Here is a 27249-nt window from a genome sequence, read left to right as displayed (position 1 = left end):
GTTATTTAAACAATTATTTTGAATCCTTTCCAGCAATTCATAGATCTCCATGTCTTTGGGTCGGATACTGGAAAACTATTATGTTCCTTTGATAGCATCATGTTTCCTTGATTTTTTATGTTCCTTGTAGCCTTGTGTTGATGTCTGTATATCTGAAGGCACAATGACCTCTTCTTAACTTAATGGACTGGCTTTGGTGGGGAAAGCCCTTCACCTATGGGTGGGTACAAGGATACCAGCTAGGTGGAGTGTTGCAGCTCTGTCTCTGGGGAAGTGTAGTGGTGGCTCTGGCCCTGGCAGGCGGTGGGGGGAGAATGCAGCAGGGTAGACTCCAGGCAGCTCTCAGCTGATGTCAGCATCAGCAAAGACTGGGTTCCTCAGTGGCAAGGCTGCAAGCGACCAGCGAAGTGGTCAGGGCTGCTTGGATCCTCAGTGGTGAAGGCTGCTGGGATCTCTTGCCCTCTTTTTCTTCCATAGGAGGAAGAGTTATGCTGGGCTAGGGAATGGGATGACATAGGTAAAATGCTTTCTATACTTTTTCCTATGCCGTCCTCAGTTTTTGTCCTCCACTTGTTGCAGCTTCTTCATAGCACCCTGGAGCTCTCCCAGAGCTATTTTCATTGGTACATAGTTGTTTCATAATTGTTTTTGTGGGGGGACAAACATTAAGACCTTCTAGTCTGCCACCTTGCTGACATTACTCCTTATAAGCTGCCTTCTAAGACAACAGAGAAGCTATCCTTCCCCTAAATCAGAGCCAAAATCCAAGGCTTATTTGCAGGCTGTTAGTTTGGGAATGTGATTCTAGGGAGCAAGTGTGAAGGGTTGGGGTGGTGGATCAGGGAAAGAAGGACCGTTAATAGAAGGATGTGAAACCAACTTGGCCAAGGATACAGGATGGCTGGTTTTTTGGGACCTTTTGAAAATCTTAATGAGTGTCTCAAAAATCAGAACTGTCTGAGGTAGCAGGGAGTGGAAAGATGCATTTCAGGTATCTCCTGCATAAGTGTCAAGCACAGTATCAGAGTTTTCTGAGTACAGGTCTTTTACTTCCTTGGTTAGATTTATTCCTAGATATTTTATTCTTTTTGGTGCAATTGTATATGGGATTGTTTTCTTAATTTCTCTTTCTGATAGTTCATTATTAGTGTCTAGAAACACAACAGATTTCTGTATGTTAATTCTGTATTCTGAAACTTTACTGAATTCATTTTTAGTTCTAATAGGTTTTTTTTTTTTTTGGTGATATCTTTAGGATTTTCTATGTATACTATCATGTCATCTGCAACAATGGCAGTTTTTCTTCTTCCTTTCCAATTTGGATTGCCTTTATCTATTTTTCTTGTCTGATTGCTATGACTAGGACTTCCAATACTATGTTGAATAAAAGTGGTGAGAGTGGGCATTGTTCATTTTTACTCCCCTCTACCCCATTTAATGTATTTGACTTCATATTTTACAACTTTTCATTTTGTGTATCCCTTAGCTACTTGTTGTGGATATAGATGATTTTACTACTTTTGTCTTTTAACCTTTCTACTAGCTTTATAAGTGGTTAATCTACTACCTATACCATATATTTTTCTTTACCAATGAGATTTTTTGTTTCATAATTTTCATATTTCTATTTGTGGTCTTTTACACTTAGAGAAATCCCTTAAACATTTTTTGTAAAGCCAGTTTAATGGTACTGAACTCTCTTAGATTTTGCTTGTCTTTAAAACTGTTTATCTCTCCTTCAAATCTGAATGATAGCCTTGCCCAGTAGAGTATTCTTGGTTGTAGGTTTTTTCATCACTTTGAATATATCACGCCACTCTCTCTGGTTTGCAAAGCTTCTGCTGAAAAGTCAGCTGATGGTCTTATGGGAGTTCCCTTATACATAACCAGTTGCTTTTCCCTTGCTGCTTTTAAGATTCTCTTTTTATCTTTAATTCTTTGCCATTTTAATTACAGTGTGTCTTGGTGTGGGTGTCTTTGGGTTCATCTTGTTTGGGACTCTCTGTGCTTCATGGCCCTGGATGTCTGTTTCCTTTCCCAGGTTAGGGGAGTTTTCAACTTTTATCTCTTCAAATAAGTTCTCTGCTATTTTCTCTCTCATCTCCTTCTGGGATGCCTATAATGTCAATTTTAGTATGCTTGATGTTGTTTCAGACGTCTCTTAAGCTATCATTATTAAGAAAATTTTTTTCTGTTCAGCTTGGATGATTTCCACAACTCTGTCTTTCAGTTCACTGATCATCTAATCTACTGTTCTCTGTATCATCTAATTTACTGTTAATTCCTTCTTGTGTATTTTTTATTTCAGTTATTGTATTCTTCAGCTCTGTTTGGTTCTTCTTTATAGCCTCTAACTCTTTGTTAAACTTCTCACTGTGTTCATCCATTCTTCTCCCGAGTTTGTTGAGCTTCTTTATGATCATTACTTTGAACTCTTTTAAAATATTTTTTAATTAAAAAAATTTTAATTGAACTTTAGTTGCTTTACAATATTATATATGTTACAGGTGTACAACATAGTGATTCACAATTTTTAAAGATTATACTCTATTTATAGTTATTATAAAATATTGGCTATATTCCCCATGCTGTACAGTATATCCTTGTAGCTTATTTTATACCTAATAGTTTGTACCTCTTAATCCCATACCCTTGTATTGCCCCTCCCCGCTTCCCTCTCCCCACTGGTGACCATTGTTCTCTATATCTGTGAGTCTGCTTCTTTTTTGTTATATTCACTAGTTTTTTAAAAATATTTTTTAGATCCCACATATAAGTGATATCATGCAGTATTTGTCTTTCTCTGTCTGACTTATTTCACTTAGCATAATGCTCTCTGAGTCCATCCATGTTGCTGCAAATGGCATAATTTCATTCTTTTTTATGGCCAAGTAGTATTCCATTGTGTGTGTGTGTTTGTGTGTGTGTGTGTGTGTGTACCACATTTTTTTTTAAATAAATTTATTTGTTTTATTTTTATTTATTTTTGGTTGCTTTGGGTCTTTGTTGCTGCACATGGGCTTTCTCTAGTTGTGGCAAGCTGGAGGTACTCTTTGTTGCGGTGCGTGGGCTCCTCATTGCAGTGGCTTCTCTTGTTGCAGAGCATGGCTCTAGGCGTGCGTGCTTCAGTAGTTGTGATGCACAGACTTAGTTGCTCCGCGGCATGTGGGATCTTCGTGGACCAGGGCTAGAACCTGTGTCCCCTGCATTGGCAGGTGGATTCCCAACCACTGTGCCGCCAGGGAAGCCCTATACCACATCTTCTTTATCCACTCATCTGTTGAGGGATACTTAGGTTGCTTCCATACCTTGGCAATTGTAAATAATGAACATTGGCGTGCACGTAACTTTTCAAATTAGCGGTTTTGTATTTTTCAGATATATACCCAGGAATGGAATTGCTGGGTCATATGGTAGTTCTGTTTTTAGTTTTTTGAGAAACCTCCATACTGTTTTCCACAGTGGCTGCACCAACAGTGTAAGAGGGTTCCCTTTTCTCCACATCCTTGCCAACATTTGTTATTTGAGTTCTTTTTGATGATAGCCTTTCTTACAGGTGTGAGGTGATATCTCATTGTGGTTTTGATTTGCATTTTCCTGATGATTAGTGATGTTGTGCGTCTTTTCATATACCTTGAACTCTTTATTGGATAGATTGCTTATCTCCACTTCACTTAGTTTTTCTGCGGTCTTCTTCCCTTGGTTGGAACATGTTTGGAACATATTTCTCTGTTGCCTCATTTTGCCTTATTCTCTGATTTTATTTCTAGGTATTAGGTAGGTCAGTCCTGTTTCATGATCTTGGAGAAGTGGCCTTTGTAGGAGGTGTCCTATGGGGCCCAGCAGCACACTTCCCTCTGATCACTAGAGCTATATGGTCTAGGGGTACCCCCTGTGTGGGCCGTGTGAACCCTTCTGTTGTGGTGGGGCTGACTACTGTGGGTGTGTTGGTAGGTGGGACTGGCCTCTGGCCTGGTTGGCTGCCAGGCCCTGCCTCATGCAGCATCTGCTGGCTGGTTGGTGACAAGGTCGAGTCCCAGGGGGTCCCAGGGGGTCCTGATGCTGGTGTTGGCCTGCTGGTGGGTGATTCTGGGTCCTAGGGCAGCTGGCTGTGGGTCCCAGGGGGTCCTGATGCTGGTGTTGGCCTGCTGGTGGGTGGAGCAATGTCCCCACATGGTTGGCTGCTTGGCCTGGTGGGTTCCAGAACTGGTGCCAACTGGCTCGTGGGCAGGTAAGCCCCTGGCGCTAATAGGCTAGGGAGAGGACTCCAAAATTGCACGTGCCAGCACTTGTGTCCTCGCGGTAGATCAAGCTCCCCATAATGGCTGCCGCCAGTGTCTCTGTCATTAGGGGAAGTCCCAGTTGCCTCCTGCCTCTCTGGGAGGCTCTCCAAGATCCGCAAGTGAGTCTGTCTCAGGCTACATTCAAATTACTGTCTCTGTGCGGGATCTTGGAGCATGTGAGATTTTGCACGCACCTTTTAAGAGCAGAGTCTATGTTTCCTGCAGCCCTCTGGCTCTCCCATATGCAAGCCCCACTGGCCTTCAAAGCCAACATTCTGGGGGCTTATCTTCCCAGTACAGGACCCCTGGGCTCAGGAGCCTTATATGGGGCCCAGAACTCTCGCTTCTTGGGGAGAACCCCTGTAGTTGTGATTATACTCTTGTTTGTGGGATGCCTACCGGGGGTGTGGGTCTCGACTATACTGTGTCGCCACCCCTCCTACCTGTCTCATTGTGGTTCCTTCTTTATATCTTTAGTTGCGAAAAATCTTTTCCGCTAGTCTTCAGGTCACTCTCATCTATAGTAATCTGTAAATAGTTGTAATTCTGGTGTGCCCATGGGAGGAGGTGAGCTCAGGGTCTTCCTGCTCCATCTTGGCCACACCTCTGTCTAGAAGTTCTTGGAGTCTGTGCAGGCACAGGGCTATATCCTCTAAGAAGCCCTGCAATTCAGAAAGCAGTGATACTCTGTGGTCTTTGTGACAGCTGCTTCTTTGGAGGTTCATTACTGAATCTTTGTCATTGGGATCTTTTCTTTGCCCCTGTGCATGTCCTGTGCTTTTCCCGTCTTATGGAACCTAACTGGCAAATGAAATCTTATGCAGAACCATAATATGTTGAACACCAAATAAAGTCCCCCTGCTTGAATTAGATAGTTTCTTAGAGAACTGAATGCTAGAAAATGGAGAAGAAAAGGTATGCGGACCCTCATCTGATCTCTTTTGGATGCCCCTGAGGTATTTAAAAAATCCACTAAGAATCAAATGAGCAGTTAGAAAATGATTGCCTTGGGGCATGAATTAAGGGTTCTGAACATTGGAGCTTTTACCACATTTAAAGCCAATTTCAAAATGTGAGCTGCATGAAGGCAATGACATTGTTGTATTCAATTGTGTATTTCTAGAACTTCTAAGCATGCTTGGCACATGCTAGGTCTCAGTGTTTGTTGAATAAGTGAGTGACTGCTATGTTCAAGGTGCTGTGCTACTATTTGTTTTTCAGTAAGTTGGGAAAAGCTAGTTTTGGTTCAATACTGATTTTTTTAGTCCTTTGTCACTATCACCATTTGTGAGATGGATGGCCATGATTAGAACATAAGTCTGTTGGCCTCAAAATACAGCAGTACTAACTGACTTTGAAGAGTCAAATCCATGACATCAGTCTACTGAGAAATATCCTCTCATTGAGAGTTGGTCAAACATAGAGGTCAAAATGGCCTGGGGAGGAATGGGATCCATGAAACACGGAGTCTGGAAAAGAACAGACGTGCAAGAGGACAAATTCGTGAGATTTTATAGAGAAATGTATTTAGCATAGACATAATGCTGGGATTGTTTTGACTCCTGTATAAAGAAAAATAAATAAGTAAAACCCTATGGTAAGGGACTGGCAGTTCTAGAAAGTATATCTATTAGAAATCCTTGATTGGTCCTATGACACTGAAAGTATTCCTGTAGCCATCCAAAACAAATATTTTTCTTGCTTAAATGTTAAACTTTCACATTTACATTTCATATTTCCATATAGAAAATATGTTCTCTGTTGATGATGTTAGCAACAATAGAATTAGATATATTGACAATATTTGAATTACTACCAAACTTCTGGCTACAGAGAATGATTTATTCAATGAGGGTGGCAAATGGCAATTCCTGGCAGCAATCCTAGCAATGGTGGATTTACCGTGAATACCTTTGAATTTGCTTTTTATATCTGAAGAGGAAGATTACCTTTGTGTATTACAAAGGTTGTAAAGATCAATTTGTCATTGGAAATCCTTGCCACTGAACAACTTATCTTGTACTATATTTTTTGGAAAACTTGTTTCTACAGTGGTATGTTTTAACAACAGAATTGTTCATGTAGGATCTATCAATAGTGTATCACAATCCTGATAAAGTCTTGTGTGGAATCAAACATTCTCTCATTTTACATTATACCTATGTTGTTTTTAAATTATAATTTATTTTTCAATAATTAAGTAATACTTGCTCGTTGTAAAGAAGTAAGGGAAAAGAATAATCCTAAACACCTAGGGACAATCACTGCTTTCATATTTCTAAATTTTAATTTGTCTTGAGTATACAAGTTAAACATGTTTAGAGAAGAAATTTAGAAAATTCAGACATGCAAATATGAGAAAATGAAATCACTCACAATTTCACCACTAAGAAATGACACTTTCAACATGTTGGCCAAAGTACTTATCTAGATTATATATTTGTATACCAGATATTTAAGATATGCATTTTATTTTGAACAAAAGAAACCACACTATTGGATGACAATTTTTTATTGTGATTTATTACTTCATTTTCATATTTCTAGGCTAATAAAATTCTTTTATAATACCACTCTTACTGAATCTATAGAATTCTATCACACTACAATTTATTTTAACAATCTCTTATTATTGGCATTTTATATACAAACCTCTGAAATATTTCTTCACTAAAACTTTACACCTACTCTTCGTTATAATTTTTGGATAAATTCCTACAAGTAAAATTTTTGTGCAGGAAAGTGGAATAACTTTCATTCTCACTGAGAGTGTATGAATTGTTATGTATACTGTATATCGTCATGCTTGGGGATTATGTATAATTATATAAATATTTATTAATGTCCTGGACAAAAAGGGGAATCTCATTGTGTCAATGTCATTTGGTTGGAAGGAACAGATTTCACTTACGTTGCTTCATGTAATGAGGATTTTGTGAGGAAGCTTGTGTTAATTGGGCCTCATAGGATCATAGAAAAGCCAAGCACCAAGGAGTCTGATGCTGAATGTGAGAGAGGAAGGTTTTTCAAGATGAAGTACAACTCTAGCTATCAGATCTGGTCACCTTCTGCCCTTGGTAAGAGATTTTTAAAAAATATTTTAACTTTTTATTTTATCTAAATTTTTAAAAAACTCAGCTTTTATATATAGTAATGACATAGATAGTAGAAAAGACTAAGAGAGAGGAACTCAAACAGCTTAACAGCAGAAAAACAAATAACTCAATTGAAAAATGGGCTAAGGACCTGGATAGATATATATTAAAAAGAAGACATACAAATGGCAAATAGGTATATGAAAAGATGCTCACCATCACTTATCATCAGGGAAATTCAAATCAAAACCACAATAAGATATCACCTCACACTTGTTAGATACCTATTATTAAAAAGACAGAAGATAATGAGTGTTGGTGAGATGTGGAGAAAAGGAAACCCTTGTATACTGTTGGTGAGAATGTAAATTGATACAGCTATTATGAAAAATAGTATAGAGGTTCTTCAGAAAATTAAAAATAAAACTACCATATGATCCAGCAATTCCACTTCTGGGTTTTTATCCAAAGAAATAAAATCATTATCTTGAAGAGATATCTACACCCTCATGTTTACTGAAGCATTATTTGTAGCATTTGAGACATGGAAACAACCTGTGTACTTCAATAGAAGTGTGAATAAAAAAAATTAAACACACACATATATAAATATACACATACACACTGGAATATTATTAAGCCACAAACAAGGATGAAATCCTGCCGTTTGTGAGAACATGGGTGAACCTGGAGGACATTATGCTAAGTGAAATAAGCCAGATACAGAAAGAAAAATAGTGTATGATCTCACTTACATGTAGAATCTAAAATCAAACTCTTAGAAGCAGAGAGTAGAATGGTGGATACCAGGGGCTGAGCGTGGGGGAAATGGGTAGACATTGGTCAGAGGATATATACGTTATAAGATGAATAAGTTCTGGATATCTAATGTACAGCATTGTGACTATAGTTAATAATGCTGTATGGTATACTTTAAATTTGCCAAGAAAGTTGATCTTAAGTAAGAGAATTTTTACTAAACTTCAGCACTCTTCCATTTTGGTTTCTTACATAATATTTCTTATTGCTTTCTGCTCTTATTATCAACTTTATATACTCTCTATTTCTCATATTTAAACTTCCAGATAAATAATATCATTGGGTCAGAGCATCATGAATGTTCCTCTTGGGTCATGCTTTTGCTCCACACTGCTTCATAGGTCAACTGGATTTCCAAGCCCAATGGGCTATGACCTGAGAAGCAGGGCAGAGACACAGAGAATGGTGAACTGTGTAAGAACCCCATCCACAGAGGGGTATATTTCTGGCAGAAACTCGGAGCAAAATAGGCTTCCCTCCTCCTTTTTATTTTAAATTACATTTTACTGTATATAAACAGCAGTGAATAAATGTTATATAACCACTGGTCATTTGTATTTCTTGTTTTGTAAATTTAGTGTTAATATATTGTATTCTAAGATTAAAATAAATGGAAATACAAACATTATTATTTAACAGGAAAATGTTTAGTTAATGAAGTTTTTATTTCCTGTTTGTTTGAATCAAGTACCTTTGAAGTTGGGAGAGTATTTTGGAAATCCTTAAATCACTTAAAATAATTTAGACCTGCTATTAAGTTTACATCACGAGTGAGTAGTTAATGCACAGTTAGCAAGTTCATCATTGCTTTTTAATTAAACATGAGTTGATTGTGAAGAGAGAATTATTGAGCATTTGAGAGATATATCTAATGGCTCTATAATTAGATGAAAATTACATAAGCAAGGAATGCCCAATTTAATTCTTGCTATATATTAGCTGTATAAAAAAATATGCCAATACTTCATTCACGTTTATCAAAATAGCCTACAGCAAGATCATTAGGGATCACTTTTGCGAATGGTGGTGCTTAATAGACATATTAATTGATATCAATCTTCCTTCAAATAGCCCATTAAGTGGAAAACTATTACATAGAAAATAGTTTATCAATAAAAATCAAAAATGCGTTTCTTTTTTTTTGCAAAGTTAATTGACTGCACTCATATATTTTCATTTATTAAAGTTAAATAATACTTTGCTTTGTTGATGATTAAGTAGCCGTAACTGTCAATGAATCTCAAATATTGATGGTAGTTGACAATCACTTTATAAAAATAATAATGATATACCGCATAATCAGAAACAATAAAATGTAAAATTATTATATTGAAATAAGAAAACAATGAGACTGGGACTTCGCTGGTGGCACAGTGGTTAAGAATTTGCCTGCCAATGCAGGGGACACGGGTTCGAGCCCTGGTCTGGGAAGATCCCACATGCCTCAGAGCAACTAAGCCCGTGCGCCACAACTACTGAGCCTGTGCTCTAGAGCCCGCAAGCCACAACTACTGAGCCCGTGTGCCACAACTACTGAAGCCTGTGCACCTAGAGCCCGTGCTCTGCAACAAGAGAAGCCACCGCAATAAGAAGACTGCGCACCACAATGAAGAGTAGCCCCCACTCGCCACAACTAGAGAAAGCCCGCGCACAGCAACGAAGACTCAACGCAGCCAAAAATAATAAATAAATAAATAAATAAATAAATAAATAAATTAATTAATTAATTAAAAAAATATATAAAACTGCATCTCTAACTCCTGATCAATGGAGCAGTTCTCAGAGCTTCTGAGAATCTGTTTTCTGCGTTATAGTCCTCAGTTTGGCTCAAATAAAAAATTCTCTTTAAAAAAAAAGAAAAGAATATGACTAAGTTTTATTTATTTGTGCTTAAGATTAGGTAAACTTCTAATAATAATTTTCAAAATAATCTCTTTTTGAGGAGATTGCAGTAAATTGGTGGAATATCATACCAGAACTTTTGTCTTATGAAAGTGCTGGGTGATTGAGGTCTGTCCTTAAAAAAGTGAACATTTCCAGTCAATCCACATTATGTATCAGATACCAATTTGTGATAAAATTCACAAAGCTGAAAAATTAAGTAAATAATAATAGCAAATACTACAATAATAAATAAAATTTCAAGGTTTGGGAAAAATATAACTAACTTATAATTAGTCTTTGGATCTACTTGATTACTGTAAAATTTCAATCAAATAAAATCAAAACAAAAGCCGGGGAAAAGATTGCAATCTCAGAAGGAGGTCTTAGAATAAATGGATTCAATTAACATTACATAATTTTGTTTTTCTAATTGAAAGTCAAATCTATTAATTAATCATAAAATTAATTTGAGTTACATAAGCATTAATAAAATAGAAAATAAAATCAGCACCTATAATAACAGTAAATATATTGCCATTAGATTTTGGTTTTAGTTTAGTTATGTACTTGATGCGTGTGCGTGTGTGTGTGTTGTGCTGCATGGTGATGGTGATATAAACTATATTTCTATTGTAGGTCACAGCCTGTATTAGTAAGGATTCTTCAGAGAAACAGAACCAATAAGATCGATCTATCTATCTATCTATCTATCTATCTATCTATCTATCTATCTATAGGTATAGCTATATCTATTAATATATAAATCGGCTCATGTGGTTCTGGAGACTGAGCAGTTCTATGATCTGCAAGCTTGAGAACAAGAAAAGCTGGTGTAATTCAGTCTGAGTTCAAGGGCCTGATCACTGGTTTGGAGTTCAGGGCTGATGGTATAAGTTCTGATCTGAGTCTGAAAGCCCAAGAACTACAGGACTGTAGATGCCTAAGCCAGCAGCCAGATGTCTTAGCTCAAGTAGAGAGAGAGAGAGAGAGAGAGAGAGAGAGAGAGAGCAATTTCACCTTTCCTCCACCCTTTTGTTCTATTTAGCTATTCAACAGATTGGATTATTTCCATTGGTAAGGTTCATCTTTCTTTACTCAGTTCACCAATTCAAATGCTAGTGTCTTCCAGAAACACCCTCACAGGCACACCCAGAAATAATGTTTTGTTAGCTATCTGGGCATCCATTAGCCTACTCAAGTTGACACATAAAATTAATCATCACATAGCCAAAGTTTGAAAAATATATAAATTTATTATCTCTTGTATAATGATTAAAATTTTTATAGTTTGTGGTTATTCTTATAATATGTTGTGATATACAGGTGTGGATATAAATTTGAATCAAACCATCCAGGTTTGAAATATGGCTTCATTTAAAAGCTGGATGTTAAAGAGCAATTCTCCTGAACTCTTTGTTTCCCCATTTATAACATACATGTAGTAATAGTATTGAACTGACTGGGTTGTATGTTTGTGTGTATGTGTGTGTGTGTTGGTGGCATCAAGACTTACTATAAAGCTATAATAATCAAGACAGTGAGTTATTGGCATAAAGATAGACAAATAGAACATTGGAACAGAATAGAGAGTCTGAAAACAGACCTGTACACGTACAGGTATACATGATCATAAAACAATAATTGAAAATGACTAGATTTCATGGTATGTGCGTGCTTTCTGAGCCTAGAAATGTAGGCAGGGGTCTTGCATATCTTTTTGGAAAGTTTGAGTGTATTATCCTGAATGTAATATATAGTCATTGAAGAATAAAAAGGGAGAGTGACAGGATAAGATTGACTTTAGAAACATCAGAAAGAAGTGATATGGAAGATGGATTATAGAAGGGTAATGTTTGATTCTGGCAGTATAATTAGGAGGCAGTGAGATTGAGGAAAGAAGAGGGGGTAGATTTGAGATGTATTTAAGAGGATAGAACCAGTGGTCGTGTCTGGCTGATGTAATGGGTGAAGGATGGAATAAGAGGTATGAAGGACAGCTCATAGATTTCTGTCTTGGGATTCTGAGCACAGACCCATGCCATTCACTGGGATAGGGAACGGGAGAAGGAGTTAAGTTTTGGAGGGTACTTGATGATTCAATTTTGAATTTGTTGAGTTTGGGGTTCTTTGAGGACTGCTAAAGGGAGTTGCCCAGTACTCAGAAGGATATTTGGGACCAGAGGTGAGTGGAGAGGACTGGTATTATGCTAAGAATTTGGAAGTGTTCAGCATTTGTGTGGAAATTGAAGCCATAGACTTGAAGCTTCACAGAAAGAGTCTATATAATAAAAAGAGAAACGCATGGAAAAGGTCAAAGGTAAATCTAGAAAGTAACAGTATTTAAGGGATAAAGGGAGGAAGAGAAGTCAGAGTGAATCAGAATTTATTTTTTGTAGGTGCCTAGGGGCATAAAACTGTCGACGAAAAAGATCAATATTATTAAAGCCAAATTTGAGGATTGTAACCTGGGGAAAAGCATCTCAGAAAGCTCTGAGAACTGCTCCGTTGGTTAGAAATCAAGGCACAGTTATATGCTTTTTTTTTTTGAGACAGAGGGCTGTACATCAAATAACGTATTATTGACAGTTTACATAATCCAGATCTAAGCGTCATCGTGGTGGGTCGTGTGACCCCTCACAAGATGAAGAAGGAATGTTATCTTTTAAAGAGTCATCTTGTTGATGCTAGGTGGAGGTTGCTCTTTATGGTTGAGCAGGTATTCCTGCTGATGGAGGAGGTCTGGTCGGTGCATAATGTGGATACACAATACACAGTGGGAAGAGAGGGGAGGCCAAAGGGCAGAGAATTTTTATGCTTAAATTTTTCGTGTCTTGCCATAAACATGAATTTTACTTCACAAAACTAATTTGGATTGTGTGTGTGTGTGTGTCTGTCTGTCTCAGTGACAGTAAGGACACTGCATAGGGAACTTGTCTTGAAGCTGTGTTTCCATCAAAGCACATTGTTTTTACTCAGAGCGTATGTTAATGGGGGAGGGCTGTTGAAGATTAATGTTGTCACTTTTTCTTGACCACACTAAGACAGACTCATTAAGGAGACTAAGCAGGTAGAGTCAGAGATAAGAAGAGAGTGGACATTGGTATCAAATGTTGGAGAGCAGGAAAGTAAGATAAGGACTGTAGTTTGTCAGATTGCCAGCAGGAAACAGATTGCACTCTCAACTTGGGTAGTTTAGGAGAGCTTAATAAGAGATCGTTTACCAAGGTGTGGGAAAGATGCAGGGAAACTCCAAGCGACAGTGCCTTTCAGCAGGGCTGGTAAAGGGTGATGCCATGACTGCTTCTCAGCCTAACAGGGCAGGAGGAGGGAGCAACTCTCGGAACCTGGCATGAGAGAGCTTTGTGGGAGACTGCCGCTGAAGGAGCTCTAAGTTGTGATGGAGGGGCTTTGCAGGGAGGTGCTGGAGGGTAGTTACCCTGACCCTCTCTTGACTCCTCCCCGTGCTGCTCTTGCCTGTGCTCTCCATCAGCCAACCCCAATCAGAAGCAAGGCAGTCAATGAACATAGTCCATATAGGTCAGCCTCTGGGGTAGAGCAGGTTGGAGGAGAGATGGGAGTGGATCTAAAAGGGGCAAACGAAATACACACAGCACAGACTGAGGAATATCTATTGGAATTCATCACAAGAGGGTTTGACCCCTTATTGGGGTCAGGGCAGTATTGGGGCAGAAGGTAGATTGCGGAGAGTAAATCAAGGATGGAACAGAAGTGAAGAGGAGGAGTTACTGTTAAGGGAGAGCATTTAGGGAATGACTGGAAATAAATTTTGGGTAATGGGTGGCAGGTGTGAGTTAAGATGGCAGACCCTTATTCATATATAGAGTCAAAGACTCAAAACAGTACCTTGCAACATCTCCCTGTAATTTTCCAAAACTGTGAGAACAATAAAGGCCAGATCAATAAAAGAGACATATCTCAGGACCAATCTGTAAGGAGATGTATGTATGTCCTCCTTACTGCATGTTCATTGAAACTTGTATATGCACGTGAGCTCTGTAACACGCTGTCTCCCCCACTGGAGATTCTGCTTTAAATGTCATTACAGATCTTCCTTGACTTACAGTGGGGTTGTGTCCCGATAAACCCATCGTTTAGCCAAAAATGCACTTAATACACCTAACCTACCAAACATCATAGCTTAGCCTAACCTACCTTAAACGTGCTCAGAACACTTACATTAGCCCGAAATTGGGCAAAATTGTCTAACACAAATCCTATCTTACAATAAAGTGTTGGATAGCTTATAAAATTTATTGAATACTGTTCTGCAAGTGAAAAACAGAATGGTTGTCTGGGTACATGATGGTTGTAAGTGTTATCGGTTGTTTACCCTCATGATCACATGGCTGACAAAGTAGGGAGCTGCGGCTCGCTGCCACTGCCCAGCATCAGGAGAGTATTGTACTGCATATTGCTAGCCCGGGAAAAGGTCAAAATTCAAAATTCCAAGTATGGTTTCTACTGTGTGTGCATTGCTTTCTCACCATTGTAAAGTTGCAAAATTTTAAGTGTAGCCATCATCTGTATAACCTCAGTGCCTAGTGAAGTGTTTGAAACATAGCAGGTGCTCAGTGAAAATTATTGAATACAAAAATGTTCAAATGTCCAAAACCCTAAAAACATCCCAAAGGCACAATCTGATGCATGAACACAATCAGTTACATTTAGAATAGCTAAAAAAGCTATTTGGCTCTTCAGTATAGCCCCATCCCTCTTCAGTATATGCTATACATCTCACTTTCATCACTCCTTTTGTTCCTCCCATAAGCAGTTTTCCTTAAAAGAGTTTTAACTCCTCCTATCCAGAGAAAGTTTGATTCTTATTTGACAAGTCATATCAGCTTTGTACAAATGCTCTAACATCTCTCATGTGAATTTAAGTGTATTGCTAAACTCTTTCTCTCCATGAAGCTTCTTCGGAAGGCTTTTGTAGAAAGTAGTTTTTCTCCCATCTTAACTGGTTCCATTTTCAACCTGATATTACAGTGTCTGGGTTCTAAGACTGACTGAGAAATATTTCCTGTCTAATTGGCTGAAGGGGGTAGAAAGTTGCTTTAAGTACTCTATGACTATTTTAGATATGGTTCTCTTGTTTAAGAGGTATTTTGACATATTTAAAAATTCTTAGTAATATTTTTGGAAAGGAAAGTATAGAAAGAATCTTGCTTCTTCTAACCCTTTAATTTTTTGACAATTTCCATTTCTCTGTTCTAAGCTACACAATTTGAATTCTACTTTTTATTTTGTTCACAAACCATAATATCACAAAGTATGATGAAAGCAAACTAGCCTGAACAACAAAATATTAAAACATAATGAAAGTTGGAAATTCTAAGTTCTAGAACAAAAGATGAAATTAAAATCTCTATTATGAAAAGGAATCTGGAAAATTTCAGTCTGGCCCCTGGGGCCTTTATACGACAGGCAGAAGCGTAATATATAAAAGATAGTAAATCAAGTTGAACTTGGTGTTTCTCAGATTTTAGTGGTTTGTTTTTAACCCTTAAGACTAAACTCTCCAAGTGGCTGTTTAAATTACCATAGTAGGATTAATAGGCATAGTTGTGCAGGAAAAGCAGAATTTTCTGCTTCTGAAATGTGCATATTTCACAGGTTATATACTTTCACATGCCAAGATACATTAAAATTTTACTTGTTTAGGAATAGCTCCATTTTTAAGCTTCCAAAATAGATCAGCTGAAATGATACACATTTTGCACATAAATATTGGAAGGGTTGAGAGAGTCATCGTGATTCTTGCCTTGTGGAGACTAGACACAGTGGATTTCCATGTTGTACATAGTCCTGAGTCTTTGTGGTTCCAAAACACATCCACTTTATAGGATGTGTTATAAATACATTGCTCCTCAAAATAATCACTTAACATTTGATTGTTATTAAAATACTGAAAAATATCTACTTGACTATTTGGATTATTTCATTTTGAACATATTATTTTTTTGGTGTATATAATGCTACTTAAGTAATTGTGTGTTTTTTCCCCAATTGTTTGAGTGCTGCAAATTCAATCTTCTGTAATTAAAAATAAATCTTTGAAATGAACACAGCTGTTATTTTCCCATATACTTTATTGAAAGTGATAAAAATGGATAAAATAAAACCATGAATTGTGCCTCACTCCTATGAAATATCAAGCTCCCATTTCCTTAAGCTTGGGGAGGTTTTTTTTGTGTTTTTTTTTAAATAATATGATACTGAAAGAAGGGAAATAAAATTCTTAGAAAGATTTAAAAAGATTATTAATAAATGGGATTTGAATAAGACTGATCAAATGCTGGAATGGATGCTTTCTTTTCTTTCTTTTTCTTTTCTTTCTTTCTTTTTTTTTTTTTTTTTGATTGCCTACATTGTCTGAAAACTGTTCAGCAGAACAAAGGGTTTAATGGATGAAAGACTAGTATGAAGAAACATGAATGTCAACTCAGACTCTGAAAGACAGTCTGCTAATGAAATATTCTAAAAGTCATTTTCAAGGTGGTTGAAAGTTCTCACTGATGTGCACCAATGCTTTTGATAAAAAAATTATATATATCAAATAATTACACAAATGTTGGCTCTGGGGATAGAAAAAAAAGGTTAGCTTATATGCACCCAAATATTAATGAAAGATTTGTGTATCATACTTTCTTTCCATGAGTAAAAAATAATGAGACACCTGATAACATTACTTTGGTAGTGAATTTTTTACTTTTTACATATGAATAATGCCTTTTTCTGCTATCTAGGTAACGTTAACTAACTGTGATCTATGATTTACTACCTTAATGGTTAGCTCTTTATGTGCAAAGTGTAGATCATCTTTAAAAATTGAACTTTCCCAAAACATCCTTGAGTGAACTTTCCTGATAAATGCAAGAAGTAGTGACTTTTCCCCAAAGATCCACTGATCCACTGTATTAATATACATACCTGCCAATGACACCTACTTATCCTCTATTCTATGGTATGCATTCTTTCTTTATATATATATATATCCTAAGTAGCTTTATATATATATATATATAAAATCTCAGTAATATTTTTAAAGTATATATATGTATATATATATATATACCCCATATATTTATATATGTAAGTATACCTGTCATATATATATATTTTTATATATATATATATATATGACATACATTTGTGTGGGTTTATAATTTGATGGTGGTCCAGTGGTAAAGAATCTGCCTTGCAATGCAGGGGACGTGGGGTTGATCCCTGGTTAGGGAACTAAGATCCCACATGCTGCGGGACAGCTGAGCCCCGTGCCACAACTACTGAGCTCATGCACGTCAACTAGAGCCCACGTGCCATAAACTACAGAGCCCATGCACCCTGGAACCTGTGCGCCAGGACTAGAGAAGAGAAAACGTGCACACTACAACTAGAGAGAAGCCGGTGCACCACGATGAAAATCCCACATGCCTCAACAAAGATCCCGCGTGCCGCAACTAAGACCTGACTCAGCCAAAAATAAGTAAAATAAATAAATGTAATTTGATGGAACTTTGTATTCAGATGTTCTTGGAATCTGTCTGTATCAGTTTTCTATGACTTTGATTTTAATCATGCAAGGATGATGAGGACTCTCTTAAAGGAATGTCTATCATGGTGCCCCATACAGAGAGACCCTTACTTAACGGTTACAGTGGTTCTATGACATGATCAAATTAATGGAGACATGGTTCATAGGTTTTTTTAAACACTCCATATCCGATTGACCGTGGGGCATCTACCTTCTGCCCCTGTCACAATCCCAGATGACTGGCTAAATCACAGTGGTCTAATAACAAAGTTAAGCTTTGTATGCCTGGGTCTGGGTTGGGCTTGATTACAAAAGGCAACTAATCTGGGGGATGGACTCTATCTCCATTCCATTTTATACTTTCATGAATGAAATTTTAATTATATGCATTGATACAAACATAAACAAGAATTTTGCATGACATTTAATACGTTTGGGGACCAAACTGGCCCCAGTCTCTCAAACCCATCTGCCTTTGTATATTTGTTATTGCCAGTTTATAATGCACTTTTCCCTTACACTTTCTTTTCAACTTGAAACTCCTTCTCAGCAGTCTAGATCAAAATGTCTATTTAGGTCTTCTGCCCATTTTTGGATTGGGTTGTTTGTTTTTTTGATATTGAGCTGCATGAGCTGCTTGTATATTTTGAAGATTAATCCTCTGTCGGTTGCTTCATTTGCAAATATTTTCTCCCATTCTGAGGGTTGTCTTTTCGTCTTGTTTATGGTTTCCTTTGCTGTGCAAAAGCTTTTAAGTTTCATTAGGTTTCATTAGGTTTCATTTGTTTATTTTTGTTTTTATTTCCATTTTTCTAGGAGGTGGGTGAAAAAGGATCTTGCTGTGATTTATGTCATAGAATGTTCTGCCTATGTTTTCCTCTAAGAGGTTTATAGTGTCTGACCTTACATTTAGGTCTTTAATCCATTTTGAGTTTATTTGTGTGTATGGTGTTAGGGAGTGTTCTAATTTCATTCTTTTCATTCATTCCACATATATATGGAATCTAAAAAAAAAATGGTTCTGAAGAACCTAGGGGCAGGACAGGAATAAAGACCCAGATGTAGAGAATGGACTTGAGGACACGGGGAGGGGGAAGGGTAAGCTGAGACGAAGTGAGAGAGTGCCACTGACATATATATACTACCAAATGTAAAATATATAGCTAGTGGGAAGCAGCCACATAGCACAGGGAGATCAGCTCGGTGCTTTGTGATCACCTAGAGGGGTGGGATAGGGAGGGTGGGAGGGAGATGCAAGAGGGAGGAGATATGGGGATATATGTATATGTATAGCTGATTCACTTTGTTATACAGCAAGAACTAACACACCATTGTAAAGCAATTATACTCCAATAAAGATGTTAAAAAAAAAAACCCACAATGCTGTATTCTCTTTGAAATGTCAACTGACATTGTTACAGTATTTTTTTACATATGTATATGAGACAATTTCATATCACATTGTAATTTTCAAGTATTTTTATACGTATTATAGTAGTCAGAGAGGTTCTAGAGCTTAGGGGCTAGTGCTTACTCAATAAAAACAAAATCCCCAAGATCAAAAGTAGGCACTCAGTGAATATTAGTTTTAAAAAATTGTTCAAAGGTAAATCAGAGTATGTAAATAGGATCTTTACAATTTATAAGAAAGGCTAAAAGAAAATGGAGACCAAGATGTGGTAACATTCAGAGATAGCTGAAAAAATGGAGTCACCTTGTAGAGAAATTGTGGTCCTTGTGCATTGTTTGTGGAAATATAAAATGGTGCAGCTGCCATGGAAAACAGTATAACAGTTCCCCCCAAATTAAGAATGTAATTACTATATGATTCAGCAATCCCACTTCCCACTGTTCCCATATCTAACAGTACTGAAAGCAGGGTCTCAAAGAGGTGTTTGCACAACCGTGTTCATAGCAGCGTTATACATAATTGCCAAAAAGTTGGCACAATACAGGTGTCCATCGATGGATGAATGGATAAACAAAATATGGTGTGTACATACAATGGAGTATTATTCAGCCTTAAAAAGGAGGGGAATTCTAATGCTTGCTACAACATGGATGAACCTTGAGGACATTCTGCTAAGTGAAATAAGACAGATGCAAAAAGGCAAGTGCTGTGTGATTCCATTTATATGAAGTACCTAGAGTAAAAAAATTCATAGAGAAAGGAGGTTAGTTGCCAGTGACTCAGGGGAAGGGGAAATGAGTTGTTTAATGTGTGTAGCATTTCAGTTTTGCAAGATGAAAAGAATTTTTGAGATTGGTTGTACCAAAATGTGAGTGTACTTAACACTACTGAACTGTATTAACCTCCAAATGGTTAAGACGGTAAATTTTATCTTATGTATATTTCACCACATTTTAAAATAACTGATAAAGAGAAGTCATCCTCATTATATATATCACAATTATGTCAGACTAATTCATCACAAAGGTATTTTAATATCTATAACTTTGGTTATAAATTTGGGGGCAGCGAGTTTATTTTTTATTTTTTTATTTTTAATTTTTTTAAACATCTTTATTGGAGTATAATTGCTTTACAGTGGTGTGTTAGTTTCTGCTTTATAACAAAGTGAATCAGCTATACATATACATATATCCCCATATCTCCTCCCTCTTGCATCTCCCTCCCTATCCCACCCCTCTAGGTGGACACAAAGCACCGAGCTGATCTCCCTGTGCTATGCGGCTGCTTCCCACTAGCTATCTATTTTTCGTTTGGTAGTGTATATATGTCCATGCCACTCTCATGGTGGCCTCGTAGAATGAGTTTGGGAGTGTTCCTCCCTCTGCTATGTTTTGGAAGAGTTTGATAAGGATAGGTGTTAGCTCTTCTCTAAATGTTTGATAGAATATTTTTAATTTTTTAAGTAAGTTGATATACCATGTTGTGCTAATTTCTGCTGTACAGTGAAGTGACTCGGTTATACACATATATACATTCTTTTTTTATATTCTTTTCCATTATCCTTTATCCCAGGAGATTAGATATAGTTTCCTGTGCTATACAGTAGGACCTTGTTGTTTATCCATTCTGAATGTAATAGTTTGCATCTACTAACCCCAAACTCCCAGTCCATCCCTCTCCCTCTCCCCCTCCCCCTTGGCAACCACAAGTGTGTGCTCTTTTACTGAGTCTGTTTATGTTTTGTAGATAGGTTCATTTTTGCCATATTTTACATTCCAAATATAAGTGATATCACATGTTATTTGTCTTTCTGACTTGCTTCACTTAGCATGATAATTTCTAGTTGCATCCATGTTGCTGCAAATGGCATTATTTTCTTATTTTTTTATGGCTGAGTCTTATTCCATTGTATATATATACCACATCTTCTTTATCCCCATTCATCTGTCGATGGACACGTAGGTTGTTTCCATGTTTTGGCTATTGGGAATAGTGCTGCTATAAACATAGGGTTGCATGTATCTTTTTGAATTATAGTTTTGTCCGGGTATATGCCCAGGAGTGGGATTGCTGGATCATATGGTAGTTCTACTTTTAGTTTTCTGAGGAACCTCCATACTGTTTTCCGTAGTAGCTACACCAACATACATTCCCACCAACAGTGTAGGAGGGTTCTTGGGGCAGCTAGTTTTAGATAGAGATTATCTGGTTGTTGCAGAGATATCCACATGCAAAAGAGAATTTACTGTTTTATAATTTTAATACCAATCCATTAAGATGTATTTATTGCATATTCACAGTATTTCATAGCCTTTAGTCATTGGGAGAAAGGATAAAAATGAATATCAAAAAGGTGACTACCTGACTGTATTCTAAGGGTTTTTATATAGCGAAGTCATAGCTCATAACACATTAAGGGAATTGACACAGCTGCTTTGTAAAGTCAGACATTCTGGAATTGTTCTAGAATAAATCTTAGCTGAAAATTAACTCAAGAAATTCAGAGCACTGACACCAGTAAGAAAGGAGAATGAGCTTTCCAGCAACATACTTGGTCAGTTGGATCTACTATAATTGTTCTTAAATGCTCACCTAGCAGTTGCTTTAGCAATATATTTCTCCAGGGGGAAAATGGCCAAACAGGAAAACCTATGTCTCCTCAGCTATTTCTCAGCAGTGATGTTAAGTCTTTTAAATCAGATCTGTCGAGTTTCACGTTCCTACCTCTGAAGCTGTTGGGGATGGCCTAGAGAAAGGCAAGTTGAAAGGCAGCTATCAAAAGTGGGTTTAGGGGGGTGGCCACACATGTGCAGCCTGAGCCGGAGTGCTTGGATGGTGCTGCGGTGGCAGGAGCAGCGCAGAGTGGGGCGGCCGCTGGAGATGCCTGACCTGTTCTGTTCTGAGGCCAGCGGTGCGATGGAGCGGGGCCAGGGACCATTTACACCTGAGGTGGACTGCGGAACAGCACGTACCAGAGGTAGAAGTCCAAGTCAAACATAGAAGGATAGCCTCACTGAGCAACCAGGAGTGTCACCTGTACCCGAGGCGATCTCAGCAGCAGCAGCAAGTCCCTATGGTGGATTTCCATGCGGAACTGAGACAGGCATTCTTAGCTGAGATACCAAGAGGTGGTTAAAGCAGTATTGGAACACCCAGGTAGCTGATTTCAAGAGAAAACAAACAAACAAAATAAAAACAGGCTCTATCTACTGTTTGAAGTTTCTGCCCCAGCTTGCATTGTTTGGTGGAGAACCTTCGACATACCTTAATCTGTAGCCTTCCCTTAGGTCTTAAGGATCCTGAAACTTTCCTGTGGACATTGGATTTGGTGGAGCAGCAATCATGACTGTGGGAAAGAGCAGCAAGATGCTGCAGCACATTGACTATAGAATGAGATGTGTCCTGCACGATGCTTGGATCTTCACTGGCACCTTTAAGGCTTTTGACAAGCATATGAATTTGATGCTCTGTGATTGTGATGAGTTCAGGAAGATCAAGCCAAAGAATTCGAAGCAGCCAGAGAGTGAAGAAAAGCAGGCTTTGGATCTGGTGTTGCTGTGCCAGGAGAACTTGGTTTCCATGACTGTGTAGGGACCACCCCCCAAAGATACTGGCATTGCTCGGATATTACTTGCTGGAGCTGGAGGAGGCCCTGTGGTTGGCAGAGCAGCTGGCAGAGGTGTTCCAATTCCCCAGGCTCCTGCTAGATTAGCAGGCCCTGCCCGAGGGGTTGGGGGTGGCATCCCAACAGGTAATGACCCTACAGGGAAGAGACATTGTAGCAGCTGCTGCAGGTGCTGCTACTGCCAGCACTGCTGGAGCCCCAGCTCAGTATCCACCAGGACAGGGGTCTGCCCCCACACCTGTTGGTTGAGCAACCCTACCTCCAGGAATTATGGCTCCTGCACCTGGTATGGGACCACCCATGGGCCCACCAATTAGTCTTCCCCTACTTGAGGGACTCCAATAGGCATGCCCCCTCCAGGAATGAGACCCCCTCCACCAGGAATAAGAGGTCCACCTCCACCATGAATGTGGCCACCAAGACCCTAGGATACTATTGATCCTTCCTAGTCACTTTTTTCCTGCAGTGCGTCTTGTGGAATGTGTGTAGTGTTTGTGAGCTTTTGTCCCCTCTGCTGCATTAATATTAGCTGATAAATGCATAGAGCAATAAAGAAAAGTGGGTTCAAAAGGAGGTAGGTGAACTTCATCCAGAAATTTCAGAGATTGATTGGGGATTGAGACAACTATCAAGAGGAAAGGTGTGGACCCAAATAGAGAACCAATATTGGCAAAATTAAGGGGAAGTAGGTCAGAGGAGACAAATAATACTAGATAACAACTCATAAGTAATATTTATGAACCATAGACTACATCCCAGGCACTCTTCTAATCACTTTACTTGTATTAACTCAATGAATCCTTTCAACAACTTTATGTGATAGATACTTACATTATTCCCCAATGTCTTACCTCGTATCATCCCAAAAGGAGACCTGGGGACAAGGATTTGGATTCAATCCCAGGGCAATGATATCAGGTACTCTGTCTTCTATGAGAGAGTGGAGAAGTCAGTCAAGGAAGGGAGGAAAACCAAATAAGTTCTGTTAATTAGTGGTGTCTGCCGTGGGCAACCAGGGCTCCAAATGCCACTGGAAATGCCGTATAGAATATGCCTCAGCATTGTTCCACTGAAGGACAGGGAAGCGTTAGATTTTATCCGCCAGCTCCTACCCTTCATTAGTTGAGGATTGCTTCTGAGGCATTAATTCCTAGGCACTGTCATGTTATCATATTCCAAAACATCATCAGGAAGAGAAGCAGTCCTTGGTACATAAGGAGCTGCAGATGGTGTCAGAGCAATGACAGCATCTGCTTCACTAAGTTTGCATATGAGGAACATGGGACACAAAATTAACATCATTCAGTTTGGATTTTTTCTAGAAATAATGACCATTGACTGAAGCTAGGTTTCTATATTCTGCCTGTGTTTACATGGGTAACTCAGTACAGCTAAAGCTGATGAAACAGACAAGAATAGAAAGACATCTTACACATGAAATCCATAGCTAACAGTGAGACACAGTTCACTGGTTCATTCATTTATTCAATCATTTGTACTTTCATCCAAAAATTTATTAAGTGCCAGTATTGAGTTTAGTAGTGTTTTATGCACTGGGGATGGGGTGGCGAGAGGGATATAAGGAGAACAATTATGACAAGATTTCTGTTGTCATGCAGCTGACATGTTACTGGAGAGACAAAATAATTTCAAATGATAATGAATACGTTGAATAAAATAGACATCTACATGACTAATTACAATGCTAATAGTTACTCAGAGCACCAGCAACTTGGCCATAATTGCCAAAGAAAAAGGGAACATCCACTTCTTACCAGAATTAAGCACCTAAATATGATACTGAGGACCGTGTAGTTAGCAAGTGGATGGCGGTACAGCAAAGGAGAGGTGGATAAAGAAATTGGAAACACATTGCCAGCAGAGCTTGGTGCATACCTGCCCTGATTGATTAGAATGATGAATTGTGATGTTTCGAAAGGAAGAAAATGGTTGTGTATATTATCCTATATTTAACTTTGCATAAAAGATTAAAAGCATATCATCACATATTCTGTATCATTCATTTTAGTAGGCTGAGTGTGTGCTCAAATATGTGATAACTCTAAATCAGGGATTAAGAACTTCAGGGCATGGTTTTTTTTTTTTTGCCACTGCTCGACTTGCGGGATCTTAGTTCCCCGACTGGCCCTCGGTAGTGAAAGTGTGGAGTCCTAACCACTGGACCGTCAGGGAATTCCCAGGGCATGCTTCTTTCTATGGAATGTAGTTCGAGTTACATGCTGTAGGTCACCCTTGGAGACTAGTCTGTCGTGGGATGTCTGTAATCAAAGTCTGCTCATGCATTCTACCATTCCTTTAGTTTTATATTTATTCTCACATTTACTGAGTGCCCGTATCGGGCAGGTGCGGTTTGGTGCACTGAATTGAGCAGGAGAGACGTGGTAACTGGAGCTCACATTCTAGTGGGGGAACCTGACAACAAGTAAACAAGAAACTGATCAACAAAAATGTTAACAATCCTTTCGATTCGGCCTCAACAGGGTCCTCCAGCCCAGTGTCGTTGGAGCCAAATAGAATGATATACTGAGTTCGGTTCAGAAGCAAAGGAAAGTTTTATTCTTTGATCAAAAAAGGGAGAGATGCGAGCTCGCACTCTCCCCGGCAGGCCGTGGGCAGGGCTGCTAGAGTTCTCCTAGCGGGGAGCGGGGCCGAGTTCTCGCGGGTCTGGCGCAGGCGTGTTGCTCACGCTCCAGGTCACGGTGTCACGCACAGCGTCTCCGCACACGGGCCCGCCGCCACCATCTTGAATCGCAGTGTTGTGCGCCGCGCGTCTGCACGGGGCAGTGGAGCCGAGGTGTCGGGCGCAGCTGTGTCGCACTAGGAGCTCTGGTCCAAAGAGCTGGGTACAGGGCTTCTGCGTGTGGCAGCCTATGGGCAGGTGAAACTAGAATGAGCACAAAGGAAAAAAAAAAAAAGGTTAGACATTATTACGCAGCTTCTATTTTTATTTCCTGGGAATTGTTAATGGGCTTTACCGGTGGCAAATCCCTCCTCTTTTGTCCTGCTCTTCATTCTCGAGGGGCGCTAAAGGGTGCAGGTTCATTTTCTATAACTACTGCCTACTGATTTCGGGCGTCGTCATAACCCGGGGTAGAGGAGCAGAACGCCCCAGCTACCTTTAGCTATGTATGTCACCAGGCTTTGGCCCTAACTGTTCGTATCCCTGAGTGAGGCAATTTAACCTTTTGGAGACAGAGGATGTTACCGAATTAGACGTGAGGACCCCCTCTTGGGGTCCTAGCTGAACCGAAGCCCCCCTGGCTCCGTCAGGGTGTTCTTTCCCCCTCAGGTTCGTGCTGCCAATAATGAAACTGAGTTTGGCGCAAGCAAGACCGGCTTTTATTCAATGGCCAGGGAATGGAGAAAGGTAACTCGTGCTCTAAAGGCACCTTCTTCCTGAAAGGAGGAAAGTGGGGGACTTTTAAGGGGTGAGAGGCAAGTGCGTCATCAGAAACTGGGGAAAAGGACGGCGATTTCCAGGAACAGCCAGGGCATGCGCAGTCTCTCAGGCTCTCTTGCACACGCAAGGCCCTCTTGCACATGCACAAACTGTGTCTAGCAGAGTACAAATGCCCCTTTGGGTGGAGATCTTAGTGTGGTAATGAAGTAAAGATAACTTTCAGACACCTCCAGATTTCATCTGCGCAGGTGTGTTCCGGTGGTCAATTCAGAGCCGGTTTGGGGCGGTTGACCACTGTATATCTCTCAAAACATATACTTCTCAAAGTACAGCTGCAAAACATCTCTGCCGAACACCAGGTACTTTTGAAACAAACACAGAAATGAATCTGGGCAAGTGTTGTACAGCTCTCAGGAGTTGGTATGGAAACACAGAGATAAATGAGGGGAAGAAAAGCGGTGACCTTTAGTTCACTTTGCCTGCTATCTTGGATCTAGCCAGTTTGGTCTGGTTTTGTTGTGGGCCTTTAGTGGCATCCTGTTGAGAACACAGCTAGCTTGTATGGTTAAAAGCAGTTTCTGCACCCAGGGCCTGGGCCGCATGGCATGGGTGACAAGGACACCATTCAAGTCAAGGTACATGGCCGAAATATTAGCAAGAGCAGCATGTCTCAATTATTTGACTGATTATACTTTTCATGCCAGGAGTTACCATGACCTCAGCTAACCAATTATATAGGGCTTCCCTCCCATAGTCAGTTTGTTGATGAGCCTCCCTCATGGCTTGACAAGCTGCAGTTGGGGAAAGAAGTATGGCTCATGTTCATTAACTAGCCACCCATGGCCTCCTAGATCTCTAATGAAGCCCCGTTTTTGCACTTTGTCTATTTCTTCCTTTATGCAGATTGGGGAATAATTGGATGGATCTGGCTTTCGAGGTATGAGGGGTAGTTGCCAAGTTCCTCTTCTCTGGCCACCCTTTTGGCAATCGCATCTGCCTTGTTGTTTCCCTCTGCATCCCCCTTTTGGCGACCCCTATGATGAGTTACTACCACCTTTTTGGGAAGCTGTACTACTATTTTTTTAATTTTTTATTTTGCATAACAAGTTTATTTTTAAAACGCATATAGACAATAAAAAAGTAAACATCCCAT

General features: G+C 39.1%; 1 protein-coding gene and 1 pseudogene across 1 annotated transcript; both read left to right on the top strand.

The window, feature by feature from the left end:
- The first annotated feature begins 4173 nt into the window (after positions 1-4173).
- Positions 4174-22403, top strand: LOC137752378 (SNRPN upstream reading frame protein-like). The gene is made up of 3 exons (XM_068527103.1): positions 4174-4231; positions 21960-22206; positions 22327-22403. Exons 1-2 carry the CDS (start codon positions 4174-4176, stop codon positions 22184-22186), a joined length of 285 nt encoding a protein of 94 aa, XP_068383204.1. The 3' UTR covers positions 22187-22206; positions 22327-22403.
- Positions 22393-23092, top strand: LOC137753139 (small nuclear ribonucleoprotein-associated protein N pseudogene; annotated as a pseudogene).
- Positions 23093-27249: the final 4157 nt, after the last annotated feature.

The sequence above is a fragment of the Eschrichtius robustus genome, chromosome 19 (genome assembly GCF_028021215.1).
Source record: "Eschrichtius robustus isolate mEscRob2 chromosome 19, mEscRob2.pri, whole genome shotgun sequence".
NCBI lineage: Eukaryota > Metazoa > Chordata > Mammalia > Artiodactyla > Eschrichtiidae > Eschrichtius > Eschrichtius robustus.
Note: the sequence above shows the minus strand (reverse complement) of the source record. Positions and strands in the feature narration are given on the sequence as shown.

What these genes read in the sequence shown, in the direction of transcription:
- LOC137752378 (XM_068527103.1), top strand. Translation starts at nt 4,174, where the DNA reads ATGGTTGGCTGCTTGGCCTGGTGGGTTCCAGAACTGGTGCCAACTGGC. An exon ending in GCCAACTGGCTCGTGGGCAG is followed by an intron (nt 4,232 to 21,959) that starts GTAAGCCCCTGG and finishes TTCTGAGGCCAG; the next exon opens with CGGTGCGATGGAGCGGGGCC.